The sequence below is a fragment of the Schistocerca serialis genome, chromosome 2 (assembly GCF_023864345.2).
Source record: "Schistocerca serialis cubense isolate TAMUIC-IGC-003099 chromosome 2, iqSchSeri2.2, whole genome shotgun sequence".
NCBI lineage: Eukaryota > Metazoa > Arthropoda > Insecta > Orthoptera > Acrididae > Schistocerca > Schistocerca serialis.
The window spans coordinates 977,185,365-977,212,396 of NC_064639.1; the positions used below are offsets into that span (position 1 = coordinate 977,185,365).

At 40.2% G+C, this 27,032-nt stretch overlaps 1 protein-coding gene across 14 annotated transcripts in view; it reads right to left on the minus strand.

Moving 5' to 3' along the window:
• Positions 1-27,030, minus strand: part of LOC126458388 (protein bric-a-brac 2-like) — a 419,174-nt gene extending 392,144 nt beyond the window's left edge. For 9 of the 14 annotated variants that reach the window (XM_050095386.1, XM_050095393.1, XM_050095390.1 and 6 more), the window contains exons 1-2: positions 26,748-27,028; positions 17,098-17,283 (exon numbers count right to left, since the gene is read on the minus strand). In XM_050095386.1, the coding sequence (XP_049951343.1) occupies positions 17,098-17,283 (186 nt within the window). In that variant the 5' untranslated portion in view covers positions 26,748-27,028. Of the gene's footprint in view, positions 1-17,097; positions 17,284-26,747 lie in introns of all 14 variants that reach the window. The other 5 variants (XM_050095383.1, XM_050095381.1, XM_050095387.1 and 2 more) reach the window with 3 other exon arrangements.
• Between the last annotated feature and the right edge of the window lie 2 nt (positions 27,031-27,032).

Sequence of the window (27,032 nt, forward strand, 5' to 3'; positions counted from 1 at the left end):
GTGGGAAATGAACCAGAATTCAATGATCAGAAGCTTTTTGTCTTCAAATTGAACAATCTGATTCGCAAGAACTGCAAGCTTTTCACATCAATTTTTGGCAGATCGCAATCTGCTGAACAGGATCAATAACTATGATTGCTAAAGTATTACATTCAGATGGGGTGGTCTCATAATCCAAAATCAATTTCAGATGCAGTAGTCTGCAAATACTATGCACAGCACAACAGCCTTTCTCTTCAGAGAGGTGTAACTGTACTGCAGTCTCCTAGTGAACAAACAGCAAGTCATGATTCCCACATCATTGCAGAAACATGTTCTGAAACAATTACATAGAGAATATTGGGAAATCATTAGAACTAAGCAGCTAGCATGCCAGCATTGTTCATTCCTATCTCCAGTTTTTTGGCTGACGTTCCCAGCAGTTTGCACAGCCAATGTCACGACGCAGGCTGGTTGGCACTGTCTGCCACTGTACCACAGCCAACTCCTTCAGCAGCACCATGGCATCGTCTGCTGTGGCCACCCACTTCATACATCGTAGTGCCTTCTGCACTGGCATCTCACATCCTGTCCAACCCACACAGGATGCCTGCATCACAGGGCATACATTCACCAGGAAACCTACGTTATCTGTGTTGTCAACACAAATATTTACTGGTGGCCACAACACAACACAACACCATGTCTCTACCAACGGCCACCAGGGACTGCTACCCGTTCGGGGAGCCTGCAGAACAGCTTCACCAGAAGTCGCAGCTAGCCCAGGAACTACTCAGAGCTGCCACCCCAGCAGCCATGGCCAATGCCTCTTCTAGCTGACCTATCTCTTGCAGATGGACTTGGTATAGTCAATGAACATCTTCACATTTTAGAACTGTTTTATTGTGATAACTCCCCATGAAGAGTCGGGTCTTTTCTATTATTATTTGTTATTTTATATCTGTGACAATACACAGTTGGGATCAAGTCTGTCGTTCTTTTGGGGATGGTATTATTGTTTCATTTTGGTGAGTCCAATATACTGTTTTCTGTCTTGTAACCCCCCAACACCCTGTCGTCACCCGCACCCACACTAAGCAACGATGGAGTGCCATTTTGTGGAGGAGGAATGTGGTATTGATGGTGTCTTCATTGAATGCACTTGGCAGGTTGCACACTTCTCTCACCTCCGCAGAAGAAACATTTAAATTAGCCACTGCGAGCTGCTACTAGAGAGGGCTCACCAGGTGGCTCTATGCATGCCATCACAGGACCCCAAATTTGCATAACATCACTGCCTGTAGCTGAAATTGATCTTTTTGTGCCAACACACTTAGAGCTAAACCTCAGACTGTCCTCAGGTTATCTTCAGGTTATCATCCTACTACTATCTGATCACACAGGGCATATGGATGACTGTGCAGTGTGAACTTTATGAATCACCATGATGCCAGTCCTCCTATAACTGTTAGTTAATATTGATAACCAAGAACCAAGAAGAGTGAGAGAGGGGGAGAGAGAGAGAGAGAGAGAGAGAGAGAGAGAGAGAGAGAGAGAGAGGTGCCCACAGGATACGAAGTTATGTATGCTTTATATTGAATATATTGTAAATAAATATATTTCAGTTTTAAACTTTCTATAGTAATTTGATTTGTTCCAGAGCACTCATCTATCTTGTTACACGTGGGACAGCCCGTCCAGTTAGCGCATGGCTTTCCAGATTGGGAAGGAGCAACTGGTCCCCGGCATGAATCCGCCCAGCGAACTTGTGTCGAGGTCCGGTGAGCCAGCCAGTCTGTCGATGGATTTTAGGCGGTTTTCCATCTGCCTCGGCGAATGTGGACTGGTTCCCCTTATTTCGCCTCAGCTAGACTTTGTCAGCGATTGCTGCACAAACAAGTTCTCCATGTACACATACACCATCATTACTCTACCACACAAACATAGGGGTCACACTCGTCTTTCGTCTGGTGTGAGACGTTCCCTGGGGCGGGGGAGTATCCACTGGGGGCCGAACCACAAAAAAACTCTTAACCCTGAAAGAGTGGTTCGGTGTGGGGCGGCAGAGGGGTGAAGTGAACTGTGGTAGTCATCGTGGGGTTGTGAACCTCTGCGGCTGCGGCGGGAACGGAGCCTCTCCATCGTTTCTAGGCCCCCGGTTCACATACGATACAATACGATACACGTGAAACACAACAGATATTTTTGTAATATACTGTAAAATGTTGCTGCCAATTATTCAAATAAAAATTTTAGTTTTTTGAACTTTTACTCTGATTTTAATGACAGTTCTTTGTATGAAGTAATAAAACTTCAGTATTTAAACCTCTGTACATGAAGGTAATCAAAATACAGGGTTAGCCTACATGATTCATCGAATTCCAAAGCAAAGTACTGTTTATTGACAAGTTTATCATGTACAGAGACAGCTGACATCTGAAAAGATATACATGCTTGTCAAGTTTAAACAGTCCATCTCGTGACTCATTTGCATGCTGGATGGCAGGCCTGGGATGGCACTCTACAAAATAGTGGAAATGCAGGAGATGAGTGTTAATGCATTACAATATGCAAAGTGTTTGTCAGTCATGAACATTCAGTGTGCATTCGTACACGAATACAGAAAACCTGCACCTGGTCAAAAGAGTGTTTTGCATTTGTTTCACCAGTTTCATGATACTGGTTGTCTGCTTAAAGGGAAAAGCACGAGGTGCATGTCTCAGAGTAATGGAGTGCTTGAGACAGAGTTTTCTGCACAGCCCACAGAAATCAACCATTTGTGCAAGGCGTGAAACAGGCAGTCCACAGAAAACAGCAGGGTTTGTCTTGCAGCAGCGTTTCCATTTCACGAATGGAGTTTTGTGCCCAAATGCAGCAAGCTATTGAATATGATGATGACTGTAGGACACTGATATTCACAAATGAAGCGACTTTCCATCCATTGAGAAATATGAATTGTCACAATTTGTGTTGTAAGGTACTGAGTTGTCACATGTCCATGTGGAGTTGGAAAGGGATTCATCAAAAGTGGACGTCTTCTGTGCCACATCCAAGACAAAGGTGCATGGAGCCTTTTTTTCATCAAGCAGCTGGTGTCAAGTTCCGTGTACCTGGATGTGTTGCAGTTGTGTTAGTTGCCACAACTGACTGCTGATTTCTCCATTTTCCCCTTCAGCAGGATGGGCCTCCATCTCATTGGCACACACCTTTCCATGCCTTTCTGAACAGAAAATGGCCACATCTCTGACTACGGTATGCTAGACTGGGTAATGTTCTTATACTGCTATGGCCAAAAGGTCGCCAGATCTCATCCCAAATGATTTCTTCCTGTGGGTTTATGTTAAGGCCAAAGTTTATGTACCTACAATGCCAACAATGTTGCAAGAAATGGTAACAAGACTGACAAACATGCTAGAGAACATGTAGAAAGAACTAGATCACCATCTGCATGTGAGGCTGTATGACCAAGGGCACATGCGTTGAACATTTGTACAATGTACCTGAAACTTGGTGAGTAAATCTCATGTACCACCCACCTTTGTATGCCTATATCTGTGAATAAACAGTGCTCTGAAACCTGATGAATCATTTAGGCTAAAGCAACCCCAAGAAGGAGTTATGTGACATAAACGAAAGTTGGTTGGCATGTTTGTACATCTGAAATGTGATGTCTATTCAAATTTTGCATCAGCTGCATAAGGGCGGCACTAGTAGCGCCACTATGATGATTCAAATCAGGTTTGTTTTAAATACAAGCTGTAATTGTCTTGAGCATTAAAGACGACAAAGACATCATTATCAACATTTCGCTGAGTTTTAACAAGGTTGGGTAACAGGGCTACAAGAAGCTGGATGTTCCTTCTGCAACAGTGCACAAAGACTTAGAAGGAATGTAGCTACTGTACACGACTATTCGGGATGGAAGTCAAAAGAATGTACGGTCGCAAGAAGACGGGACTCCAGATGGCCACATGGCACTATTGAGAGGGAAAACCGTCATTTTCAGTTTACGACTGTCGCATCACACTGCAACTGCAACAGCAATCTGAGCTGCAGTTGGCACCACAGTGATACAGTGAACTGTTACAAATGGGTTACTTCAAGGACTGCTCTGAGCCAGATATGTTGTAACATGCAGTCCACTGACACCAAACCACTGTCATTTGTTACTTCAGTGGTTTCAAGTAACAGCTCATTGGAGGGCAGGCTGGAAGTCTGTTGTGTTTTCTGATGAAGGCTGGATCTGCTTCAGTGCCAGCAATGGCAGTGCGACGGTTAGGGCCTGCAACCAAACTGTCTGCGTGCTGGACACGCTGGACCTACACCTGGAGTTATTGTCTGGGATGTGATTTTGTACAACGGCAGGAGCGCTCTCTTGGTTATCCCACGCATCGTGATTGCAAATTTGTATGTCAATCTGGTGATTCTACCTGCCTTCATGAATAGCATTCCACAAGGTATTATCCAACAGGATAACATTTCCCACATACCACTGTTGTAACCCAACATGCTCTACAGAGTGTCAACATGCTGCCTCAGCCTGCTCCATCACCAAATCTGTCTCCAATCAGACACCTATGGGATATTATCGGATGACAACTCTATCGTCATCCAAAAACAGCATTAACTGTTCTTGTATTGACCAACAAAGTGCAATAGGCATGGAACTCTCCCACAAACTGACATCCAGCACCTGTACAACACAATCCTTGCACATTTGCATGCTTACATTTAACATTCTGGCAGTTACACCGGTTATTAATCCTCTTCACATTTGCAATGGCTTATCTTGTGCTTACATCAACCTGTGATCTTGCAATATTAATCACTTAAGTATTCCCGAATACTCTACATTAATTATATTTTTGTGCTGCTTTTTTTCCATCAGTCCACTATAGATGGAATCCGTGGTTTTAAAAAATGAATGATTAAAATTTTTCTTTTACAACATTTTACATAAAACTATTAAAATAAAAGAAAATGAATCATTAAAAATATATTCTTCATTAATGCTACACTTAGTTCCCCATTTCAAATACGTTCTTCATTAATGCTACACTTAGTTCCCCATTTAAGTTTTGTGAATATGTGATTTTTCATTATATTTTACAAAATAACAAACACTAATAACGTACTAGATTTAACCGACTGATACTTTTTATATAAAGGCTGGTACAAAGCTAGTAGTCATGATTATAATAGTAGTAAGATGGATGCTATGAACTGATTTGTCAGAATTCTTCAACCAGTTAACGTAAAAATTTTAACACTGTATTCAAAGTTGAGTGCTAACCACCAGTATTTCGTTCTAGAGTTTGAAATATGATGCAGACCTCTCACCAATAACAGATATCAAGCCAGTTTCATCAGATAGGTATTTATCAACTTATGTCTACTCCTCTTATCACAACATAAAATGCAAAATAAGGTTATTTTCTTTAATGGCTGCACTCTAGCTGTTACGTAAGCGACTGTGGACAGGAGGAGATAAATTAGAACATGCAGCTAACTTTACTTCTTGATACACAAACACCAATCAACAAAAATCTCCATAATGATTTTGCAGGCATTGTGTGTTTATGATTATATCTGTTTGTAGGAGCTAAACTGTCAGTTGATGCACGCATACGCCAAAATGAATACCTGGTGATTACAGAAACGTTTTTCACACCTGTATATATGCTAGAAAGATTTAATGGGATTATCTGAAAGTTTTTGATGATATTACTAGTTTTGTGATTATGCTGTTACAATTTACACATTATTTTACACCTGCATACATCTAATGTTAACTTCCCATGCTATAGGTATCACTAAATAATGGCTTAGAAGCTGGAACACATTTGCAGATGATGAGGATAAATTTTTAATTTTGATAAGATAACTACAGTCCTTGTGGAACCCCAATTCTAAACTTCAACAAATTCTTAGTGGCTGTAAAACCAAATGAAAATACAAGGTGCATTCAAGTTCTAAGGCCTCCGATTTTTTTTCTCTGGACTGGAAAGAGATAGAAACATGCGCATTGTTTTAAAATGAGGCCGTGTTCATTGTCAATACGTCCCAGAGATGGCAGCACCATACGGCAGATGGAATTTTACCACCGGCGGCGAAAATGAGAACTGTTTTAAATACTTAAAATGGCGACGTTTTCCTTACTTGAACAGCGTGCAATCATTCGTTTTCTGAATTTGCGTGGTGTGAAACCAATTGAAATTCATCAACAGTTGAAGGAGACATGTGGTGATGGAGTTATGGATGTGTCGAAAGTGCGTTCGTGGGTGCGACAGTTTAATGAAGGCAGAACATCGTGTGACAACAAACCGAAACAACCTCGGGTTCGCACAAGCCGGTCTGACGACATGATCGAGACCGTGGAGAGAATTGTTTTGGGGGATCGCCGAATGACTGTTGAACAGATCGCCTCCAGAGTTGGCATTTCTGTGGGTTCTGTGCACACAATCCTGCATGACGACCCGAAAATGCGAAAAGTGTCATCCAAGTGGGTGCCACGAATGCTGACGGACGACCACATGGCTGCCCGTGTGGCATGTTGCCAAGCAATGTTGACGCGCAACGACAGCATGAATGGGACTTTCTTTTCGTCGGTTGTGACAATGGATGAGACGTGGATGCCATTTTCTAATCCAGAAACAAAGCGCCAGTCAGCTCAATGGAAGCACACAGATTCACCGCCACCAAAAAAATTTCGAGTAACCGCCAGTGCTGAAAAAATGATGGTGTCCATGTTCTGGGACAGCGAGGGCGTAATCCTTACCCATTGCGTTCCAAAGGGCACTACGGTAACAGGTGCATCCTACGAAAATGTTTTGAAGAACAAATTCCTTCCTGCACTGCAACAAAAACGTCCGGGAAGGGTTGCGCATGTGCTGTTTCACCAAGACAATGCACCCGAACATCGAGCTAATGTTACGCAACAGTTTCTTCCGTGATAACAACTTTGAAGTGATTCCTCATGCTCCCTACTCACCTGACCTCGCTCCTAGTGACTTTTGGCTTTTTCCAACAATGAAAGACACTCTCCGTGGCCCCACATTCACCAGCCGTGCTGCTATTGCCTCAGCGATTTTCCAGTGGTCAAAACAGACTCCTAAAGAAGCCTTTGCCGCTGCCATGGAATCATGGCGTCAGCGTTGTGAAAAATGTGTACGTCTGCATGGCGATTACGTCGAGAAGTAACGCCAGTTTCATCAATTTCGGGTGAGTAGTTAATTAGAAAAAAAATCGGAGGCCTTAGAACTTGAATGCACCTCGTAAATGCATGTCTGTACATGGAAAGTGACAAGTTGGTCATCAGTGATTTTGTACTCTATTATGTTCATCTGGAACATAAATGAAGGAAGGATCTGGTTTTAAAACAATTTATATTTCTACATTTAACAATAATTTAGATTAAAACATGTGTTAATTTTACTGCAGAATGTTCCATACAAATGAATAGGTAAGTCTGATTCAGAACATACACCGATGAGACAGAACATTGTGATCACCTGCTTAATAGCTTGTTTGTCTCTGGAACGAAAAATGTCACTGATTCTGCATATCAGGGATCCGACAGTTTGCTGGTAGGTTTGTGCAGGTATATGGCATTAGATATCTACGTAGGTCATGTAATTTGCATAAATAAGGGGCAGCTGATTTGTGTACATGGTGATGGCACCTGATAGCACCTACCGTATTTACTCGAATCTAAGCCGCACTCAAATCTAAGCCGCACGTGAAAAATGAGACTCGAAATAAAGGAAAAAAAAAAAATCCCCAATCTAAGCCGCACGTGAAATTTGAGACTCGAAATTCGAGGGGAGAGAGAAGTTTTAGGCCACACCTCCAAACCGAAACAAAGTTGGTCCATTGTAATACGAGACACAATTTAGGTCGAATGAATGACGATACAGCTATAGTAGTTTGGTTTGAGTCATAAGCTTAGCAGTTAAGCTTTACCAGGTAGCCATTGCTGTGCGTCAGGCGCTCCGTCCGTATTTATACGGGTACGCTTCCTTTTTCACGTGCTTCGTCTGGTTTGAATCAATTGCTTATTTTGCTTCGATCTGATAAGTGCTGTTTTCTTTGTTATAGGTGTTTACGTCACTCTAAGCTGAAAATGCATTACTGTACTGTGTCATGCATTGTTTGTTGCATTCTGATAGTGTGTGTTTACGGCCTGTCGCTGCTCGCGGCATGGCTTGCTTTTGTGCGCGCTATCGCCGCTTACAATTTTAAGAAAAAAAAGAGAGGAATCGTCTCATTAGCGAAACAATGGCAAGAGACTGCTATTTGTTGTTACTTACACTACTGCTTTCTTTGATAATGATTAACAAGAACCAAATAATAGACTGCGTATGATAGAAGATGTTCTGAACGAGAGTTAGGCGAAAATTTCTCTCCGTTTGAAAATCTTTGCGGCCGCTTCTTTAGTACATCAAATTCTGCACAGAAATTAGAGTCATCTTAGATTTAAAAATCTAGTCAGTTGCCGTCTTCATTTCTGACTGTATCACTATTAGACATAAGAATAATACGCATATAAACATGACACTATATGTATATTCTTCCACATTTGCTGTTGTCTCACCCTAGTTTCGTAGTTTATTAGGCATACAGGATTTAAATGAGATAGCAGCAAACACGAAAGAATACATGGCCAAATGTTTACATTCGTATTCTTTCTTATGGTGAAGAGCATACTGCATGTGATTCACATTTCGTCAGGTTTGTATTAGCAACCATCTCTTCTCACAGGCACGAAAAAATTCAGAACGTAGACTTGGCCATATTGACAAACATCCCAAACAGTCTTGCCAGTCGGATTTTCGTAGTACATTGAAATTCTGCTACATTCGAAGATGAACAATACGGAATTTGTATTTACTTCGTTGGATAATGTATTAAAATGCAGTGGTCTAAACTCGGGGCGGAGAAAAAAAAAGCTCGTCTTTCACCTTTTTTTTTAAATTTATTTACTGACGCAGAGGTTTTGGCGGCAGTATTTATCTTTGTGCCTACAAAGCATGCCTGTGTACCGCTACATATATTCGACGGCAGAAGTTAGTTGTGTCGTCACCTACCAACATTTTTCAGAACTTCCGCCTGCTTTGCACTCGATTGTAAGCCGCAGGCGGTTTTTTGGATTACAAAAACCGGAAAAAAAGTGCGGCTTGGATTCGAGTAAATACGGTACATGGGTTCCATAGGATTTACATTAGGCGAATCTGGTCACCGAGACATCAATGCGACACTGTAGCGCAGTTCAGGGTCCGAGATATGGACAGTTATACTGCTGAAAGATGACATCGTCATTGGCGAAGACATCAAGCATGAAGGGATGCAGGTGGTTCGCAGCTGTCAACATGTCTTCAATTACTACCATAGGTCTCATGCAAGCACAAGAGAATATCTACCGTAACAAATACTACTCCCACCATCCTGTGTCCAACTATCCTGCCTCTGTGACCTGTTGCATGTTTGAAGCCGCCGCTCATCTTGATGGCAGTGTTTGTGGATCAAAAATGTGATTCACCCAAAGGGCCAACATGCTTCCATTAATCGACGGTTGAATCCTGATGGTCCCATGCCCACTGCAATCATAATTGACAATGTCATTGGGTCAACATGTGAACACATAGGGGTGGTCTGCTGCAGAGCACCATGTTCAATGATGTACAATAAATGGTGTACTCTGAAACACTTGTCCATGCACCACCATTACGCTATTTCAGCAGAGATGCCACAAATCACCATATATCCTACTTTACATAGCACACAAGCCACTGAACCCTACGTTCTGTGAAGAGTCGTGGACATCCAGCCATTTAGTGCCTAGTGATAGTTTCAAGGTCCTTCTACCTCTTTCTGTAGATACTCACGACAGTAGCACATGAACATTCAATCACCTTTTCCAATTTTGAGATATTAGTTCACAGACTCTGCGTAATAATAATCTGCCCTTTGTCAGTCACTTATCTCAATAGTTTTCCCCATTTGCAGCCCATATCTTAGCTAGAGTGATCCCCCGTCCATGTCTGCTCTGTGTATATACTTTTGTTAGCACATCATGTGCCCACATCACCAGATGGCATCCAACGTCGCAATGGGCAGTGGTCATAATGTTTTGACTTATCAGATGAAGATACCTTGTGGTACTTTTACCTCACTTACTAGTCTTTTTTTATTAGTCACAAATAAGTTTGTAAATATATAGGAAAATCTGGCAGAATGTAAGTATTTAGGAGTAAAGGAGACCACTCACTGAATTGCACAGGTGTTGAGTAGTCATACGGCAACCACGAAAAGTTCTGGCAGAATGTAACTATTTACGAGTAAAGGAGACCACTCACTGAATTGCAGAGGCGTTGAGTCGTTGAGCGGCAACCACAAAAAGACAATTAAAATTTTGCTAGCTTTTCCATAAAAACATTTCTCCTTCTGCAAGATTCTGTTACTGTGCAACCCCCACTACATAACCAACACATTGAAATCCTTGCTATTCAACAACTGGAAGAGCACTCCTGATACCATCTCCATAAATCATCAAACTTGTTGTGATTCTTGAGTTTCTCCTGGGGTATTTGATAGTAAAAATATTCACGGGTGTACTGCCAATCTACAGCGTCAAACGCTGTAGACCGGCAGTATACCCGTGGACATTTTGATTATCAAACTTGTTGACATTCTACAACTCATCAACACCTATCCTACCCACTGTGAATCACCCCAAGTCAACCCCTCATAGTACCCGGACCCTGCCTTGCCAACCCTTTCGATCTTTCACATCCTCAACTCCCTCCCAACACTCCACAAAATCCAGAAACTGAACAATACCAAAACACTGCAGGTAAACTTTCCACTAAAAAACTCAATCCTGTGTAAGTTTCATTTCTATCCAAAGGCCTCACCTTCAGCCCCATATCCAAGTTTAACCATGTTGGACTCACCAAAGACCTACTCTCCTTCTCCTAATCCCTGCAGCGGAAACACTTCTTTGCTACCAATCCCTCCAATCAAAGTCAACCTAATACCAACATTGAACTTCACCTCTCCCAGTTCATTTCAACATCCAACCATGACCATCTTCTCCCACCTAACCACCCCCTGGTCGGCTTACATGAATTCCTTACCTCCAACATGACCTTACCATCCTTCCCCTGGTCCCTTTCCAAGAATACAAACCTCATAATAGGAGAAAGGACAGCCATTCGTAACCTCAAAACAGATCCTGGCCTAAACACCTTCCCTGCAGACAAAGGCACTGCCATGATGAACTGAAGTGACTACCTGACAGAAGACTTATGTCAGCTGTCTGACTCCTCCTCTCCACACACACACACACACACACACACACACACACACACACACAAACCTCCTAAATGAACCGAAAAATGCTGGACACCCCACTGTAGGTGGTTATTGTGCTCCCACTGAAAGAATTTCCACTCTCATTGACCAACATCTCCATCCAATTGTAGGAAACCTACACTATCACATTAAAAGATACAAACCAGTTTCTTCACAGACTCTGAACCATTTCAAACCCATTATCAACCACATCCCTACTCCTCAATTGTTGATGTCATCTCCCCATATACTAACGTCCCTCATGCTCATGGCCATGCAACTATCAAACCCTACCTTTCCCAATGCCACTCCAACTCTAAATTCGTCTCCTCATTACTCATACACATTACCAACTATACCTTCACTCACAACTACCATTCTTTTGAGGGGCAAGTATGGAAATAAATCTGCAGCACAGTCATGGGCACCTGCATGGTACCTTCCTATGCCAACCTGTTTAAGTTATTTGCCATCCAAAGGAAACCTTCCCAATCTCCCAAATATCCAAACCCCTTCCAAATATCCAAACCCCTTATCTGTTTCAGGTTGATTTATTACATCTCTAACATCAAGACTCAGAACCAAGGCACCCTATCCTCATTCCTCCACAACCTCAGCACCTTCTTCCCCAACCACTTCACCTGGTCCTCCCCAGCCCCAGTTATTGACCTCCATTTCTGTGATGACTCCATCCACACCTCTGTCCATATTAACGCTACTAACCACCAACAGTACCTGCATTTTTGACATGTCACCCCTCCCATACCAAAAAATTGTTCCCATACAGGCTGCCTCCTTGTGGATGGCCATTATGCTGAAGGCCTTCCCAGACGTGTGCTTCACCCCCACCCCCAAACTTAACCCGCAAGCAGATTTATCATGCCATATTCTCACACACTGTCAATCCTCCTACCACTCCAATAGTCAGCTGCAAAGGACTGCACCCACCCTCTTGTCACTCAGTATAAAGTGAACCAGATCCTTCACCAAAGTTTAATTATCTGTCATCATGCCCACAAATGAGGTACATCCTGTCCAAGATCCTTCCGACCCCTCCTAAAGTGGTGTTTCATCACCAATCCCACCTACACAACCTCCTGGTCTGTGTCTGCTATGACACTTCCACCTGCAAGCACTTCCACTACTCCAGTCCTGTCACAGGCTTATCCTGTCCCATCAGAGGCAGGGCCACCTGTTAAGGCAGCCATGTAATATATCAGCTGTGCTGCTATCACTGCACAGCATTTTATTTAGGCATGACCACCAACCAACTGTCCATGTGAATGAATGGCCTCGGCCAAACTGTAGCCAAGAACAAAGCTTACCATCCAGTGGCATAAAGCGCTGTTAAGCACAACATGCTTGAGTTCAAAATCTGCTTCACGACCTGGGAGATCTGGATCCTTCCATCCAACATCAGCTTTTCTGAACTACTTAGATGTGAGTTATCTTTGCAACACATCCTTCACTCCTGTAATCCTCTTGGTGCCGTAACTTTGGTAATCTTCTGTTTCCACACCCTCTACCCAACAGTTTTTGCTTCCTATGTCCTGTCACCCCCTTTCAATTCTCTCCTACACATCACCTTCATTGTGTGCTGCACCTCATCAACAGCTGGTACAATGTAAGTGTGCGCGCAGGTGTGTGTGTGTGTGTGTGTGTGTGTGTGTGTGTGTGTGTGGTCTAGAACCTTAAAGGATTTATTCTGAAAGCTAGTAAAGTTTTCAATCTCTTTTGCATGTGCCACTCTTGACAAGTTGAGACCTTCCAATGAAACTGTAAGCCTTTATCGAAAGGTAGAAGAGGTAGTGCAGAAAGTAAAACTGTGAGGGCAGTTTACGAGTCTTGTATGGATAGCTTAGTCAGAAACAGAATTACCTGAAAAAGGCAAGGTACCATATTGGAGCACATAGTTTTAATGTCAGGAAGTTTCAAGGTTGTAAGTGGTTAAGTAATATGTGCGCAGTGTATGTTTTGAGAAATCTGGTTAGGTTAGGTTAGGTTAGTGTTGTTTAATGTCCCGTCGACAACGAGGTCATTAGAGACGGAGCGCAAGCTCGGGTTAGGGAAGGATGGGGAAGGAAATCGGCCATGCCCTTCCAAAGGAACCATCCGGGCATTTGCCTGAAATGATTTAGGGAAATCACGGAAAACCTAAATCAGGATGGCTGGATATGGGATTGAACCGTCGTTCTCCCCTGAGAAATCTGGCAGACATGCAAATATGATAATAAGGTGCATGGCGTCAGCTATGCTACTATATCTGTTTTTTATTTACATTCTTACTTGTGTCTACACTTTTAAAATACAACATATGCAAATCCTTTTACTGCCTACTCTCTATAGATCAACTCCTTACTTAACTATACTTTGCATGAGATCTGTTGTTCTTTGGAATTATGGTATCCTTTGCTTACCTTGGCTACGTATAATACAGTTATTTTCACAGCCTACGTGGTTGGTGATGGATTATTTGATCATATAAAAGATGAAAGAGCATGGTGGTAGTTGTTCCCCCCCCCCCCCCCCTCCCCGATAGCCAATCGGTTAGCAGTAGAGTTTCAGGAGATAAAGAAGATGAATGAGCAAGGCAAAATGTGCCTCTATCCCCCACTCCCTCTTGCAGTGGATGACTGGTTTTCTTGAAGAGTTGTGTAGGTCTCAGTCTGTGCTTAGCCCTGTAGGCTTCATAATTTCAAAAAGTTATTCAAAATCAGGCTGTAAGTCACCACATACAATGCCCCAACCGCTCCCCCCTCCACCACACTGAAGCAAGGCAGCTTTTTGCTTACCACACACTGTAGTAAAATTAAGTTTTCTGAATTCTAAAAGTCAGTTTGAATCCAGTTATGCCTGTTAACCATTTCTATTTACTTAGATGCCAACTACTACATTTAGCTTATTCTGAGAGCCTCAGATTGAAATTAGAACCTTCAACTTTCTGTATATTGTATTGGTACATATAAGTCGCGTCCTCATAAGCAGCTTTCCTGCTTGATGTAAATGGCATTTCAGTGGCCTCTGGATTTCATACTTCTTTTCTCTCTGCATACATTATTTTAAATTTTCTATGTGTGGTTTGATTATTTCTCCTGACAACCCATTTGTTTTGGTTTCCTAGTCATCGACTGTGCAGCTGATCCCAGCGGAGGTTCGAGTCCTCCCTCGGGCATGGGTGTGTTTGTTTGTCCTTAGGATAATTTAGGTTAAGTAGTGTGTAAGCTTAGGGACTAATGACCTTAGCAGTTAAGTCCCACAAGATTTCACACACATTTGAAATTTTTTGTTTCCTTTATTGAAACGTTAAATGGTGCCAGTTCCCAATGTCACAAAAGGCACCAAACATTGCTGTCAAGGTCACAGATCTACTAATGCTTCTCTTTTCTATGGATATTTTATATGAAAGACTTCAATTTTACCTTCCACACTCCTCCTGAACAACAGATTTATCAAAATAATAAAACTCTTCTCCTCCTCTTCCTCCTCCTTTTTAGACTGAAGAGACCATGTTTCAAAGCAAACAAAAGGTGAAAAACAGTATTTACACTATCTGTAAAAAAACATACTAATGATTTATTCAAATCATAAAAAGAATCACCAGTCTGCATCTGCCCCTCTGATTTCATGAATATCTCTTATACTTTTCAAAAAATGATTGCTACAGACTGTAAAAATAATACATTAAGTTGTTAAGCTGCAGACAAGCACAACTAAAAGACACATACTTAATACATTAGCTTTGGGCCACAGCCCTCGTCAGAAAAGAAAAAAAAAACCACACACACACACACACACACACACATTCATTCATTCACACAAGCAAGCACATACCTCACACACACGACCGCTATCTCAGGCAGCTCAGAACAGAATGCAACTGCCATGTAGAACGGAAGCAACAATCTGGAGGGGATCGGGAAGGGGAACAAAAAGGGAGGGGGGGGGGGCAAAAGGAGATTAATGGAAAAGGGGAAAGATTGTTGAGTGTGATGGCAGAGAGAGCCACAAAAAAGGGGTGAGAGATGAGAGTAGTGAAGAGGTGATAGGACAGATCGTGTGGAGAATGTTGGGTGCCAGGTGTGGGGACAGTATGTTACTGAGGTCGGGATAATTTCGGAAGCGGAGGATGTGTTGTAAGGATAACTCGCATTTACGTAGTTCAGGAAAGCTGATGGTGGAGGTGAGGATCCAGATGGTTTCAATAGTGAAGCAGTCATTGAAATGAAGCATGTTATGTTCAGCTGCATGATGTGCCACACGGTGATCTACTTTGCTCTTGGCCACAGTTTGGTGGTGGCCGTTCATCTTGTGGACAGCTTGCTGGTAGTCATATCAATAAAAAAAGTTGTGCAACGATTCTAGCAGAGCTGCTACAAGACACAGCTGCTTTCACAGGTGGCCCGACCTCTGATGGGGTAGGGTAAGCCTGTGACAGGACTGGAATAGGAAGGGCTGGGCGGGTGGATTTGGCAGGTCTTGCATCTGGGTCTTTCACAGGGATGATCCCTGTGGGAAGGGGTTGGGAATGTGAATGGCATCAGGACGGACTAGGGTGTTGCTTCACTACACAAGCCACCTGGTTCCTCCCCTGAACTGCACAGATTGGAGTTACACTTTCTTCGCTCCCAAAATTATCCCACCCTCAATCAACGGTAACATACCGTCCCCACACTCTACACTCAACAGTTTCCACCCCCTCTATCCTATCACCTCCTCCCTATTCTCATCCGCCACCCTCTTTGTGTGTCACTCACTGCCAACTCATCTGCCCATCTTTCCCCTTCCCCGCTCCTCTCCTTTTTCATTCCTTATTTCTGCTCCCCTCCCTCCCCACCCGTAGCCTCCCAACTCTGTGCCTGTTGGCATCCTAGTACCTGTACGCTCTGTCAGACAGCACTGTTCCATTCCACCACCAGTACCATGCTATCTCTTTCCCTTCCTTGCCCCCTCCACATTGTTGCTTCCGTTCCAAGTGACAGTTGCATTGCGGGCCAAGCTGCTGGAGATGGTGGTCATGTATGTGTGAGGTGTGTGCTTGCTTGTGTGAATTAATATGTGTTTATGTTTCTTTTTCTGATGAAGGCTATGGCCAAAAGCTAATGGGTGCCTGTCTGCAACTTAACACTTCATCTCCATGGTAAGTAGCAATCTATCTTTTTCCTTATATTGTTCACATAAAAAAGTATTACACTATGACTACATAACCAATGAGCCACAAATGATGTCATAGGTTCTTAAGAGTAACAATGTGTGGCGATATGAAGCAGACCAATTACACAGGTCCATTTCAGATAAAGTGATTGACAGCCTTTGAATCACTGGCAGGACACTGGGAAATTGCTTGGTAAACGCCTAGATGACCATCTGGTAAGCTGCTTACATGTGTAAAACAACCCATATAGTTCAGATGCATAATGTATTTCAAGGGCACAAAATGAAGAGCGATGTGAATGACCACAGAATAGTTTTAGCAGCACAAAATAGTAACAGATATGATGGAAAAAGTCAAGTGGCAGACACTTTTAAGTAATAAGTCTTAACATCACCCAAACAAACAGCTAAAGAAGCATTGATAAAATTGTTAGAATGGAACCTCCCTGATTATTGCTCTCTTTGGTACCTCACAAATAAAATTACCAATAAAAGCTCATAAAGAATCATAAAAGCAATTATTTCTTTGTACAATTTCCAAATGAAAAGTACTGAAAGCCGTGTCTTCTACTATTATTTTCAAGCTGTAGATGTATACTTAGAAGTATTTCTTACCTTGAACAGATCTCTAAAATAAGTACTGCAGACAGACAGCAACATCTTGTGAGCCTTAATGCGCTTGCCTTCACAGCTCAGTGTTACGTCCACCAACTCATCATCATTTCTCAATGTGTCAAAGGCACCAGTTATGTGGTTCAGGTAATTATTCCACCTGAGTGAGAACTGCTGACTGCTACCCATCTTCAGCAAAAAATTATAAGTGCATTAAGTTTGGTTTACTCTTAAAGTATTCGTCTGCATTAACACAACTACAATCATTCATTTCATTATAAACACTTCATGGTTACTAAATATACAACACACTATTTTTTAAAAAAGAAAGGTCATTCAGTACTTAAAGTGAAAACTTTCCATCCATTAAATGGTTCATATACTGTAAGACATAGTGTTAGGCCTACTCAATTTTGTTGTAACATTTAGGTAAAGCTGAATATTAATACATGGTCATGAGAAAGCTCATGTACCATATTGTCGTAACATCTAGGTACAGCCGAATAGGAGACGGAAACATCAGTTGGCTGAGCTTCTTGCAGATAATATACGGGAGGTCACCAACATACAAAGTAAGATAATGTGGTTACTGGTGCCAGAGAGGCATGCATTTTTAGGTTAGGATCAGGATTCAGGCACCCTGTTTTGAAAGATGTCAAACTAACAGAAGAGCCCCATAAAATGCTTAAGAATGCAGAGAAAAGTAAGGTCAGTTTATTTCATCAATATATTGGAAAATTTAGAGAGCTCTTTAAAGATAAGACATCCTGCACCTGTCTGAACACCACAAAACCACACATTAGATAAGTTACATATAAAATATTACATCCACCAGTTTCCTCATGCAGACGATTTGTTACATATATTAAGACAAAATGCAAGTTCAAAACATAGAGGCAAGTAGACTTTGTATTGATCAGCACATTGAATTGTGTACTTGTGAATTAATACTGAAAAACAGTTCACTTTTAATTGTAATTGTATATAGCCCACCACTGGGAAATTTTGGAATGTTTGTGAGGAAACTAGATTTCTTAGTCTGCTGTCAGACAGCAGCAATCAGCTAACACTCTGAGGTGACTTCAATGCATATTTTATAAAGGATTCTGACAGGAAAAATGATCTAGAAATCTCATTTGGATGTTATAATTTGATTTCAGTAATCAACTTTCCAATATGGATGGTTAAAGACAGTAGGACCCTAAGTTAGTTAGTTACTTTCGTGTTCCATGGATCATTTTGCACAATAAATCGTCATGATGTGGAATGAGTAATTTTAATTTCATATTGCAAATTAATTTGTACATCTATTTGTACTCTAAACATCGCAATATAATTAATCCCCTCCCTCCAAAAACAATGAAAACAAGATATACAGATTGAGTTAGCAATTTACACATTACAAACATAGAAATTCTTCTATGGAATAGAAGGAATTGTCAAGGAGAAAGTTTTTCAATTTATTTTCAAATTTTACCTTACTGTCTGTTAGACATTTTATATCACTGGGTAAGTGGTAAACATTTTTTGTTGCAGAATTGTGCACCCCCTTCTGTGTTAAAGAAAACCTTAATGTTGAGTAATGAATATCATTTTTTCTTCTAGTATTGTAATTATGTACCTCACTGTTCCTTTTGAACTGTAGTGGATTATTTTGAACAAACTTCATGAGGGAATAACTATACTGTGAAGCAGTAGTTAGAATGCTCAACTCCTTAAACAGATGTCTACAAGATGATCACAAGTGAGCACCACATATTATTCTTATAGCAAGTTTTTGGGCAATGAAGACCTTTCTCAAAGATGAGTTACCCCAGAACATTACTGAATGAAAATAATCAAAATATGTCAACTTACTGATTTCTCTCTCCCCAAAATTTGCTATGATTCTAAGTGCAAATGTGGCTGAACTAAGTTGCTTTATGAGTTCCAAACTGTGTTTTTTTTTCCAATTTAAATTCTCATCAATATGGACATCTAAGAATTTTGAAGTTCCCATCCTATGTATTACTTCATCATTATGTGTTACACTTATCACTGGTGCAGTACCCCTATAGATGCAGAACTGAAAATGATGTGTCTTTGTGAAATTCAGGGTGACACCACCCGCAGAAAACCAGTCAAGGATACTTTTGAGAACTTCGTTCACAATTTCTTCCATTTCTGTATGTATACTGCGAGTGATTACAATACTGGTGTCATCTGCAAAAGGAACTAATTCTGCTTGTTGTACATTAGATGGTAGATCATTTACATATATGAGAACAGTAGTGGACCTAAGACTGAGCCTTGGGGAACCCCATACATGATTTCTCCCCAGATAGAATTATGTCTCTGGATTTTGCTGGTTGAATTTCTACTACGTACAGCTTTCTGCATTCTTTTGGTCAGATATGACATGATCCATTGGTTGGCTATACCATCAATCCCATAAAAATTTCAATTTACCTAGGAGTATCTTATGATTCACACAATCAAATGGACAGGTCACAGAAAATACCTACCGGTGCTCTTTTGTTATTTAACACTAGCAATATCTGATGTGTGAACATGTAAATGGCATTCTCAGAAGAGCAACCCTTCTGAAACCCAAACTGTGATTTGCTGAGGATTTTATTGTTGCCAAGGCAAGATACTATTCTAGAATACATCACCTTCTCAAAAATTTTGGAAAATGATGTCAGCAGTGAAATCAGCCGGAAGTTACTGACGTCTCTCTTATCACCTTCTTTAAAGAGGGGCTTAACAATGGCATATTTTAGTCCCTCTGGAAAAATGCCTTGAATTAGTGATGCAATACATATTTCAGACAATACCGGACTTATTATATGGGAACAAATCTTTAGCACTTTATTGGAAACGCAATCAAAACCAGAAGAACTATTACTCTTGAGAGAATGTATGACCCTCTTAATTTCAGAAGTAGAAGCTTTCCACTGCGTTTAAGAAATGATTATAAAGTACATTTGCTACCTGTGACTTGTCATTTATAACCCTTCCATTCAATTCAATAGTAACGTTATCCTCTTCTGTGGTTGGTTGTCCTGTCTCTTGCTTCACTATGTTCCATATTGCCTTAACTCTGTTATCAGATGCACTGATTTCTAACTTTATGTGCATGTTTCTTGATTTTTTAAAAATTTTTCTTAGAAATTTTGAGTAGTCTTTGTAGTGCGCAACTACTGCAGGGTCTCTACTTGTTCTTGCCAAAAGATACATTTTCCTTTCCCAAAATACTTTAATCCCCTTAGTGATCCATGGTTTTTTACATGACTGTTTAATGTCCCTTCTGATTAGCTTATGCGAAAAGCTATTTTCAAATACTGATATCGATTTATCTTGGAATAGATTAAATTTTATCTTGGTATTTGGTTCTTTATAAATTTCATCCCAGGTTGTCTCTTGTAAACTACTCTTCCAAAAACATTTGTCCTGTAGTCATTAATGATTCTGACTGACTTCCACTGAGTTGTATTCACATTGTAGGGCACTATGTCATTTGTCCTAACTGTGGTACACAGTTATTTCCTTGCTTTGCACCTCATCAAAGAAAAATTATCAATTGGGGACTTACTGTCTTTATCCACCCATGTCGGAAAGTTAACTACTGAGAGCAAATTGTAGGATTCAAATAAGATTTCCAAATCATTTTTCCTATCAGAATCCTTTAGAAAATCCACATTGAAGTCACCACAGACTCTTAACCGCTTGCTGATGTCTGACAGACAGCACGGTAAGGAATCCACGTTCCTCATAAATAATTCAAATTTCTATGTATTGTTACAATTAAAAGTGAACTGTTTTTCAGCTTTAATTCACAATCACACACTTCTATGTGCTGGTCACTACAAAATCTACTTGTGTCAATGCTTTCAAATTTGTGTTCTGTCTTAGTATATGCAATAACTCCTCCATTTCCCATGTTAGTTCTACATGAGTAAGCTGCTAGACTGTAATCTTTTATATGTGACTTATCTAACCCTGTGGTTATGAGGTGCTCAGACAGACGCAGGACGTCTATCTTTTCCTCTAAATATTGCAAGCAGGCAAGAAGCTCTTCTACCTTATTACTCAATTCTCTTATATTCTGGAGGAATATGCTAACCTTACTTTTCTGTGCATTATTGTAGGGGTCTTCTGTTAGAGTGACTTCTTTCAAAAATGTTTCTTGTGATGAAACTCGAAGTAAAAAATTAACTGTCTACCCAGTAACAAATGCACCCTCTGATCATGATGCACAGTCAGGATAAATAACAGTGCCTCAAAGTATGGCCACTCCTCAATGGAAATAAGTTAGAATAATTAATGTCTCCAGGAAAAATGTTTTTAAGAATATTTTACAAGAGATGAAATTGATATTGAACCAAATGCTAACATAAAATTTAATCTATTCCATGATAAATTCATACCAGTATTTGAAAATAGCTTTCCACATAACCTAATCAGAAGGTATATTAAACACCCGTGTAAAAAATCATCGAGCACTAGGATTAAAGTATCTTATGAAACGAAAATGGGTAACGTAGGCATGAACAAGCAGAAATCCTGTAGTAGTTGCACACTGCAAAAACAACTCAAAATTACTAAAAAAGGTTATTAGAAAATCAAGGAACATTCACATAATGTCAGAAATCAGTAATTATAATAACAGAATTAAGGGCATATGGGGTATAGTGAAATGAGAGGCAGGGCAACCAGCCACAGAAAGGACGACGTCACTATTGAACTGAATGGAAGGGCTATAAATGATGAGTCACAGGTAGCAAACATATTTAACAATCATTTCTTACACGAAGTACAAAGTATCGGGAACAGAGTGTCACAAGTTCCCCCAACTGAAATTTTCTGATATTTCCCTGATTTCCAGACAATTTTTAGCATTTTTCCATGACAAATTTTGAGATTTTAAGGGTACCGTAAGTAAAGACATAAAGAAAGTAAGGACTTCTGTATTTCCCCCCATGTAAGCAAAAATCTTAAGTACCAACATCAACATCTTTGTAATGGACTGTTCTTAGATGGAGAAGGCAAGTCAAATGGTATGTGTGTTTCATTAAGACCAGTTGTTATTTTATTTCAATAAAACAAAACACATAAGATGACACAAATATGCATTTCTTTGGAGTCGCAAGACAGATTTAAAATACATTCACCGATTTCAGAAATAATCTCAGATAAAAGTAAGCCTCTTGAAAGAAGTATACAAGGCAGTGAAGAGTTGTGTAAACCAACACTATAGGAGACCGCCAATAAAATGTTGGCTCTACTATGTTTGTTATTGTTGGTTATTACCGGCTGTGTTATATGTATTATTTTACAGGGTATTGTGTGATTTTTCATTCGAGAAATATATGAGTACACAGCATACAAACCACAGTGACGGCCACAATTTCTTCTCCTTATCGTCCATATTTTGTAATACATAAACTATTTTCAAAGTGCCAAAATGTATTACACTAAATAAAATGTCTGTAAAATGCCACACTGTACAACGTACTTGTGGTGAGAAAGTCACAATTCCTGAAACCCAACGCCCGTGGGCTCTGGCCTGCCAAGCAGTGCCTCTATTCTGGGTCCACAGATAAACCACGAAAATCCGCTGCATTATGCCACACACAAGCAGACCCGGCCTGCCAGCAGATCGCTGATACTAGATCCGATTGTCAGGGCCTGCACATTAGTGGGAAACGATGGGTTACAGATTGGCAGGTCCGATCCATTAGAGATGCCCACAGAAAAAGTCTGCGGTTTGGGCCAATCGCGGAAATCCAATCATGTGAGCAGCTATTCATGTGTCACAGACATGAAATGAGACCGAAGTGAATCAATCCATTCAACAGACTTGTACAAATACTCTGAGAATCAATACAAATGAGGGTAGGTAGCAACTCACTGTGAAGATGATCGCTGAGCCACAGACTGGGACATAGAAAAGACATCACAATTTAATTTCTGGCCATAGCCTTTGTCAGAAAACAAGAGCACACACACATTCACACAATCACTCAGACTCACCTCATGCACACATGACCGCCATCTCCAGCCGCTGCGTCAACAATCTCCGAGAATCAAATTCAAACAAACTGCTCCTCGCCTCCTTGCCTCTTGTAGGTAGCTGCTAGGCTAGCACCAAAAAATGGTGTCAGCACTGACTGCAAGCTAAGGGGATTGGTAGGAAGGGGAGAAGTAGTAAGGATAATGAGGGAATAGGGAAGCAGCATACATACTCAGCTGCACCCAGCAAGCGACGATGCATCACATCTCAGTAAACAAACCATTTCATTTCATCTACTGGGACCAAAATTAGATTTTTCCAGTGTTGCTTTTTCTTCCAAATTTCCCTGACACAATTGAAATTCCCTGATTTCTAGAACTTGCTACCCTGGCGACAAACAGTTCAAGAGACAAATCACTGCTTAGTGTGTTGAAAACGTAACTCTCATACAATTCAGTCTTATGAATACATCAGCAACTTCTTCTTCTGAAATTAAGAAAATTATACTTTCTCTCAAAGAGCACTAAATATTTGTTCCCATACAATCAGCTTACCTAAAATCATAACTAACTCAAGGCATTTTTCCAGAGAGACTGAAATATGCAGTCACCAGACCCCTATTTTAAAAATGTGATACGAGAGATGACAATAACTACTGACCTGTTTCACTGCTGACATCATTTTCCAAAATTTTTGAGAATGTGATGTATTCTAGAATAGTATCTTACCTGGGCCACAATAATATTCTCAGCAAATCAGTTTGGATTCAGTAGATCTGCTCTACTGAGAATGCCATTCACATGTAAACTCACCAAATTTTTCAGGCATTATATAATAAAATCAAGCCGGGGGATATTTTCTGTGACTTACTAAGCCATTTGACCGTGTGAACCACAGTATTCTCTTAGATATAATGAAGCTTTATGGGACTGATAGAATAGCCAACCAATGGATGATCTGAACAAAAGTATGCAGAAAGCTGTACTTAGAAATTCCACCAATATAGTCCAGTTAAATACTTCTGACTGGGAAGAAATCAAATACAGGGTTCCCCATGGTTCAATCTTATGTCCACTATTATTCCTCGTATATGCTATTTGTTGCAGATGACACTAGTTTCGTAATCAATCCAAGCAAACATACAGAAACAAAAGAAACGGTAAACATGGTTCTTAAAAATTTTGTTGATTGATTTTCTGCATATGGTCTCAATGTCAATTTTAAAAAGACAGAACCATATTCAGTTCTACAAATCTTGGAGTACCACAACACCGATAAGTTTAATACACAGTGAGGAAATAACAAATACAGTAAAAAACTTCAAAATTCTTAGGTTTCCATATCACAGACAATTTAATCTGGAAAAAGCACATTTTGGAACTCCTAAAACGACTTAGTTCAGTCACATTTCGACTTAGAATCATTGCAAATCTTGGGGGAATACAAATAAGTAAGTTGACGTTTTGGGATAATTCATCTGTAAGAAAGAAATTCTTCGTTGCTCAAAAATGTACTGTAAGAATAATATGTGGTTCTTAATCAAGATTGTCTTGTAGACATCTGTTTCAGGAGTTGGGTTGGGCATTCTGACTGCTGCTTCACAGTATATTTATTCCCTTGTGAAGTCTGTAATAAATACTCCATTACAATTTAAAAGGAGCAATAATGTACATAATTACAATATCAGAAGGAAAAATGACAAGCAGTACTCCACATTAAGGCTGTTTTCAGCTTGAAAAAATGGGCACAGTGTTAAAGCAAAAAATGTCTCACAACAGTTAAGTAAAATTTGAAAACAAACAGAACTTCTCCTTGATAACATCATCTATCCTGTAGAAGAATTTCTACTATTGTAATGAGTAAAAAGTGGTGGGTAGGAATTAGTAATTCATATCTGTAAACCTTTTCTTCTTTTGGGTATTAAAAAAAACCTTTGAAATTTTGATCATGTAGTCACATGTACAAATTATTATGCAATTTGAATGTAAAATGACTCATTTCACATCATTAGGATTTATGACGCAAATTGATATATAGTGCACGTAACTAACTACAGTAACTTACCACCCACCTTATTACAACAAACAGCAAATACAATTATTTTAGATTAATGGGGGAGAGGGTAAAACAACACAAATACATCAATTTGTTCTTCACTGATACTGTTACAATATCTTCTGGTTAAACAATCGCCCAATAGTCCATGAGGTAGTACAGGAATGGTCCATGGGAAGACACATGTAACAATCTATGTAAAAAATACATAATGAATCTGTATGTTGTGTCTTCCAAGGAATGGTATTTCAACACGTGCAGTCTCCTCAACAAGGTGACTTGTGAGGAACATTACACCCAGATGAATGAAAGTTTGCTTTAAATCACCTTCTGTAGTAAAATGAACTAACGGAGGTGACTGAGGAGGTTGTCATGGCAGAAGTGCATCCTTGTGAAGTAGGTTACATTACATGCCTTCTACTGCATATCCAACCAGTAAACCATGATATTCTGGAAGAGGCTAACCTAACCTAAGTTGTACTATTTTTAGTCACTCAAATCACCAAGGTAAACAACAATTATCCAGCAATTAACTTCGTTTGTGAGATATTCTAAAAGGAGAGACAACTTGTTTTAGCATTTTTATTTTCACAGGATGGGAGAAGATGGGGGGGGGGGGGCGGAAAGTAGTAATCCTAACACAATTCTGCACCCACTGAAACTCACTTCGCATTTGTCGTGCGCCACATTCTTTTCAATAAAAGTTCGTTAACTGACATAGAAAATTGAGCCTACTATTTTCAATGTAATGTCTGAAATTTTATTTTAAAGTAGATCTACATCTTCCGTATCAGTCCAACAATCATTCGTCAATAGAATATCGACATGAATAATAACGGTAAGACTGATGGATTTTCCAAAATGGGGTTGCTCTCAAACCACTGGCAGTAGCAGGCAGTTGACAACATGGTTTTTGCTTAGAACTGACAGCAGTAATAACCACCCCCTTCTGCACACTACCGATGAAATTGATCAAGTTTATGCCAAAATCGAAGAGTGGATTCAACATAGACAACAGACAAGGCGGGCTTATGTATATACAGCAGTACAATTCAGTAAATAGATTGGGTAATAAATGCTCGAAGACTTGCAGACACTTTAAAATAGCCGTCAATTAACAAAGTTACTCTCTCTTGTGTACGACGCTGTTCATGTATCGGCACAACACGATTCACGGGCGCAGCTTGCTGTCATACATTGTGAACAATCTGCTACGGTTCCGATCGCTGCTTCTTCAGACGACTACAATGAATTGAACCATTAACAACAAAAAGCTGTACACCAACTTCGTCTATTCAGATAATCAATGACCGAGAAAGGTACAACCGGCAAACATATAAATAAATCCCTGCACGCTAAATCGCACGGTAGGCCCTAAAATTACACAAGTTTTACACAGGATAGTTTGTGGGCGTGTGACATCAAGAGATAAACAAACGAGTTAAATGTGTTTTCATCACAACAAATTTTGCTTCGTCGAAAAAATCACAATGTAAATTCCCATAACTCATTTTGTTTCATAAGACGAATGTAACATGAAATCACGCCTTTATCTTAGCGCTAATACAGCAAATCTGAAAAATTGTTTATGCATGGAACTCACTTTTCTTCATTGACGCCTCAAGCGTTCTTGACTTTCAAAAAATCCACTAGCCTACGGTCATCAAACAAACAAAATGGCGTCAATAAATAATCACAAAGGACTAAAACGCTCCAGGAGGCGGACATACAGTACACGACAATTTTCGGTTATTAAGCGGTGCAACAATAATCCAAAAATAACTCGAAAACTAAAGTCTTTGGGTTAGATTAAATTAAGTTTACACCACAGTAATATAAGACCAGGATTGATTTTTTTCGGCATACAGAATCTTGAACACCAAACACC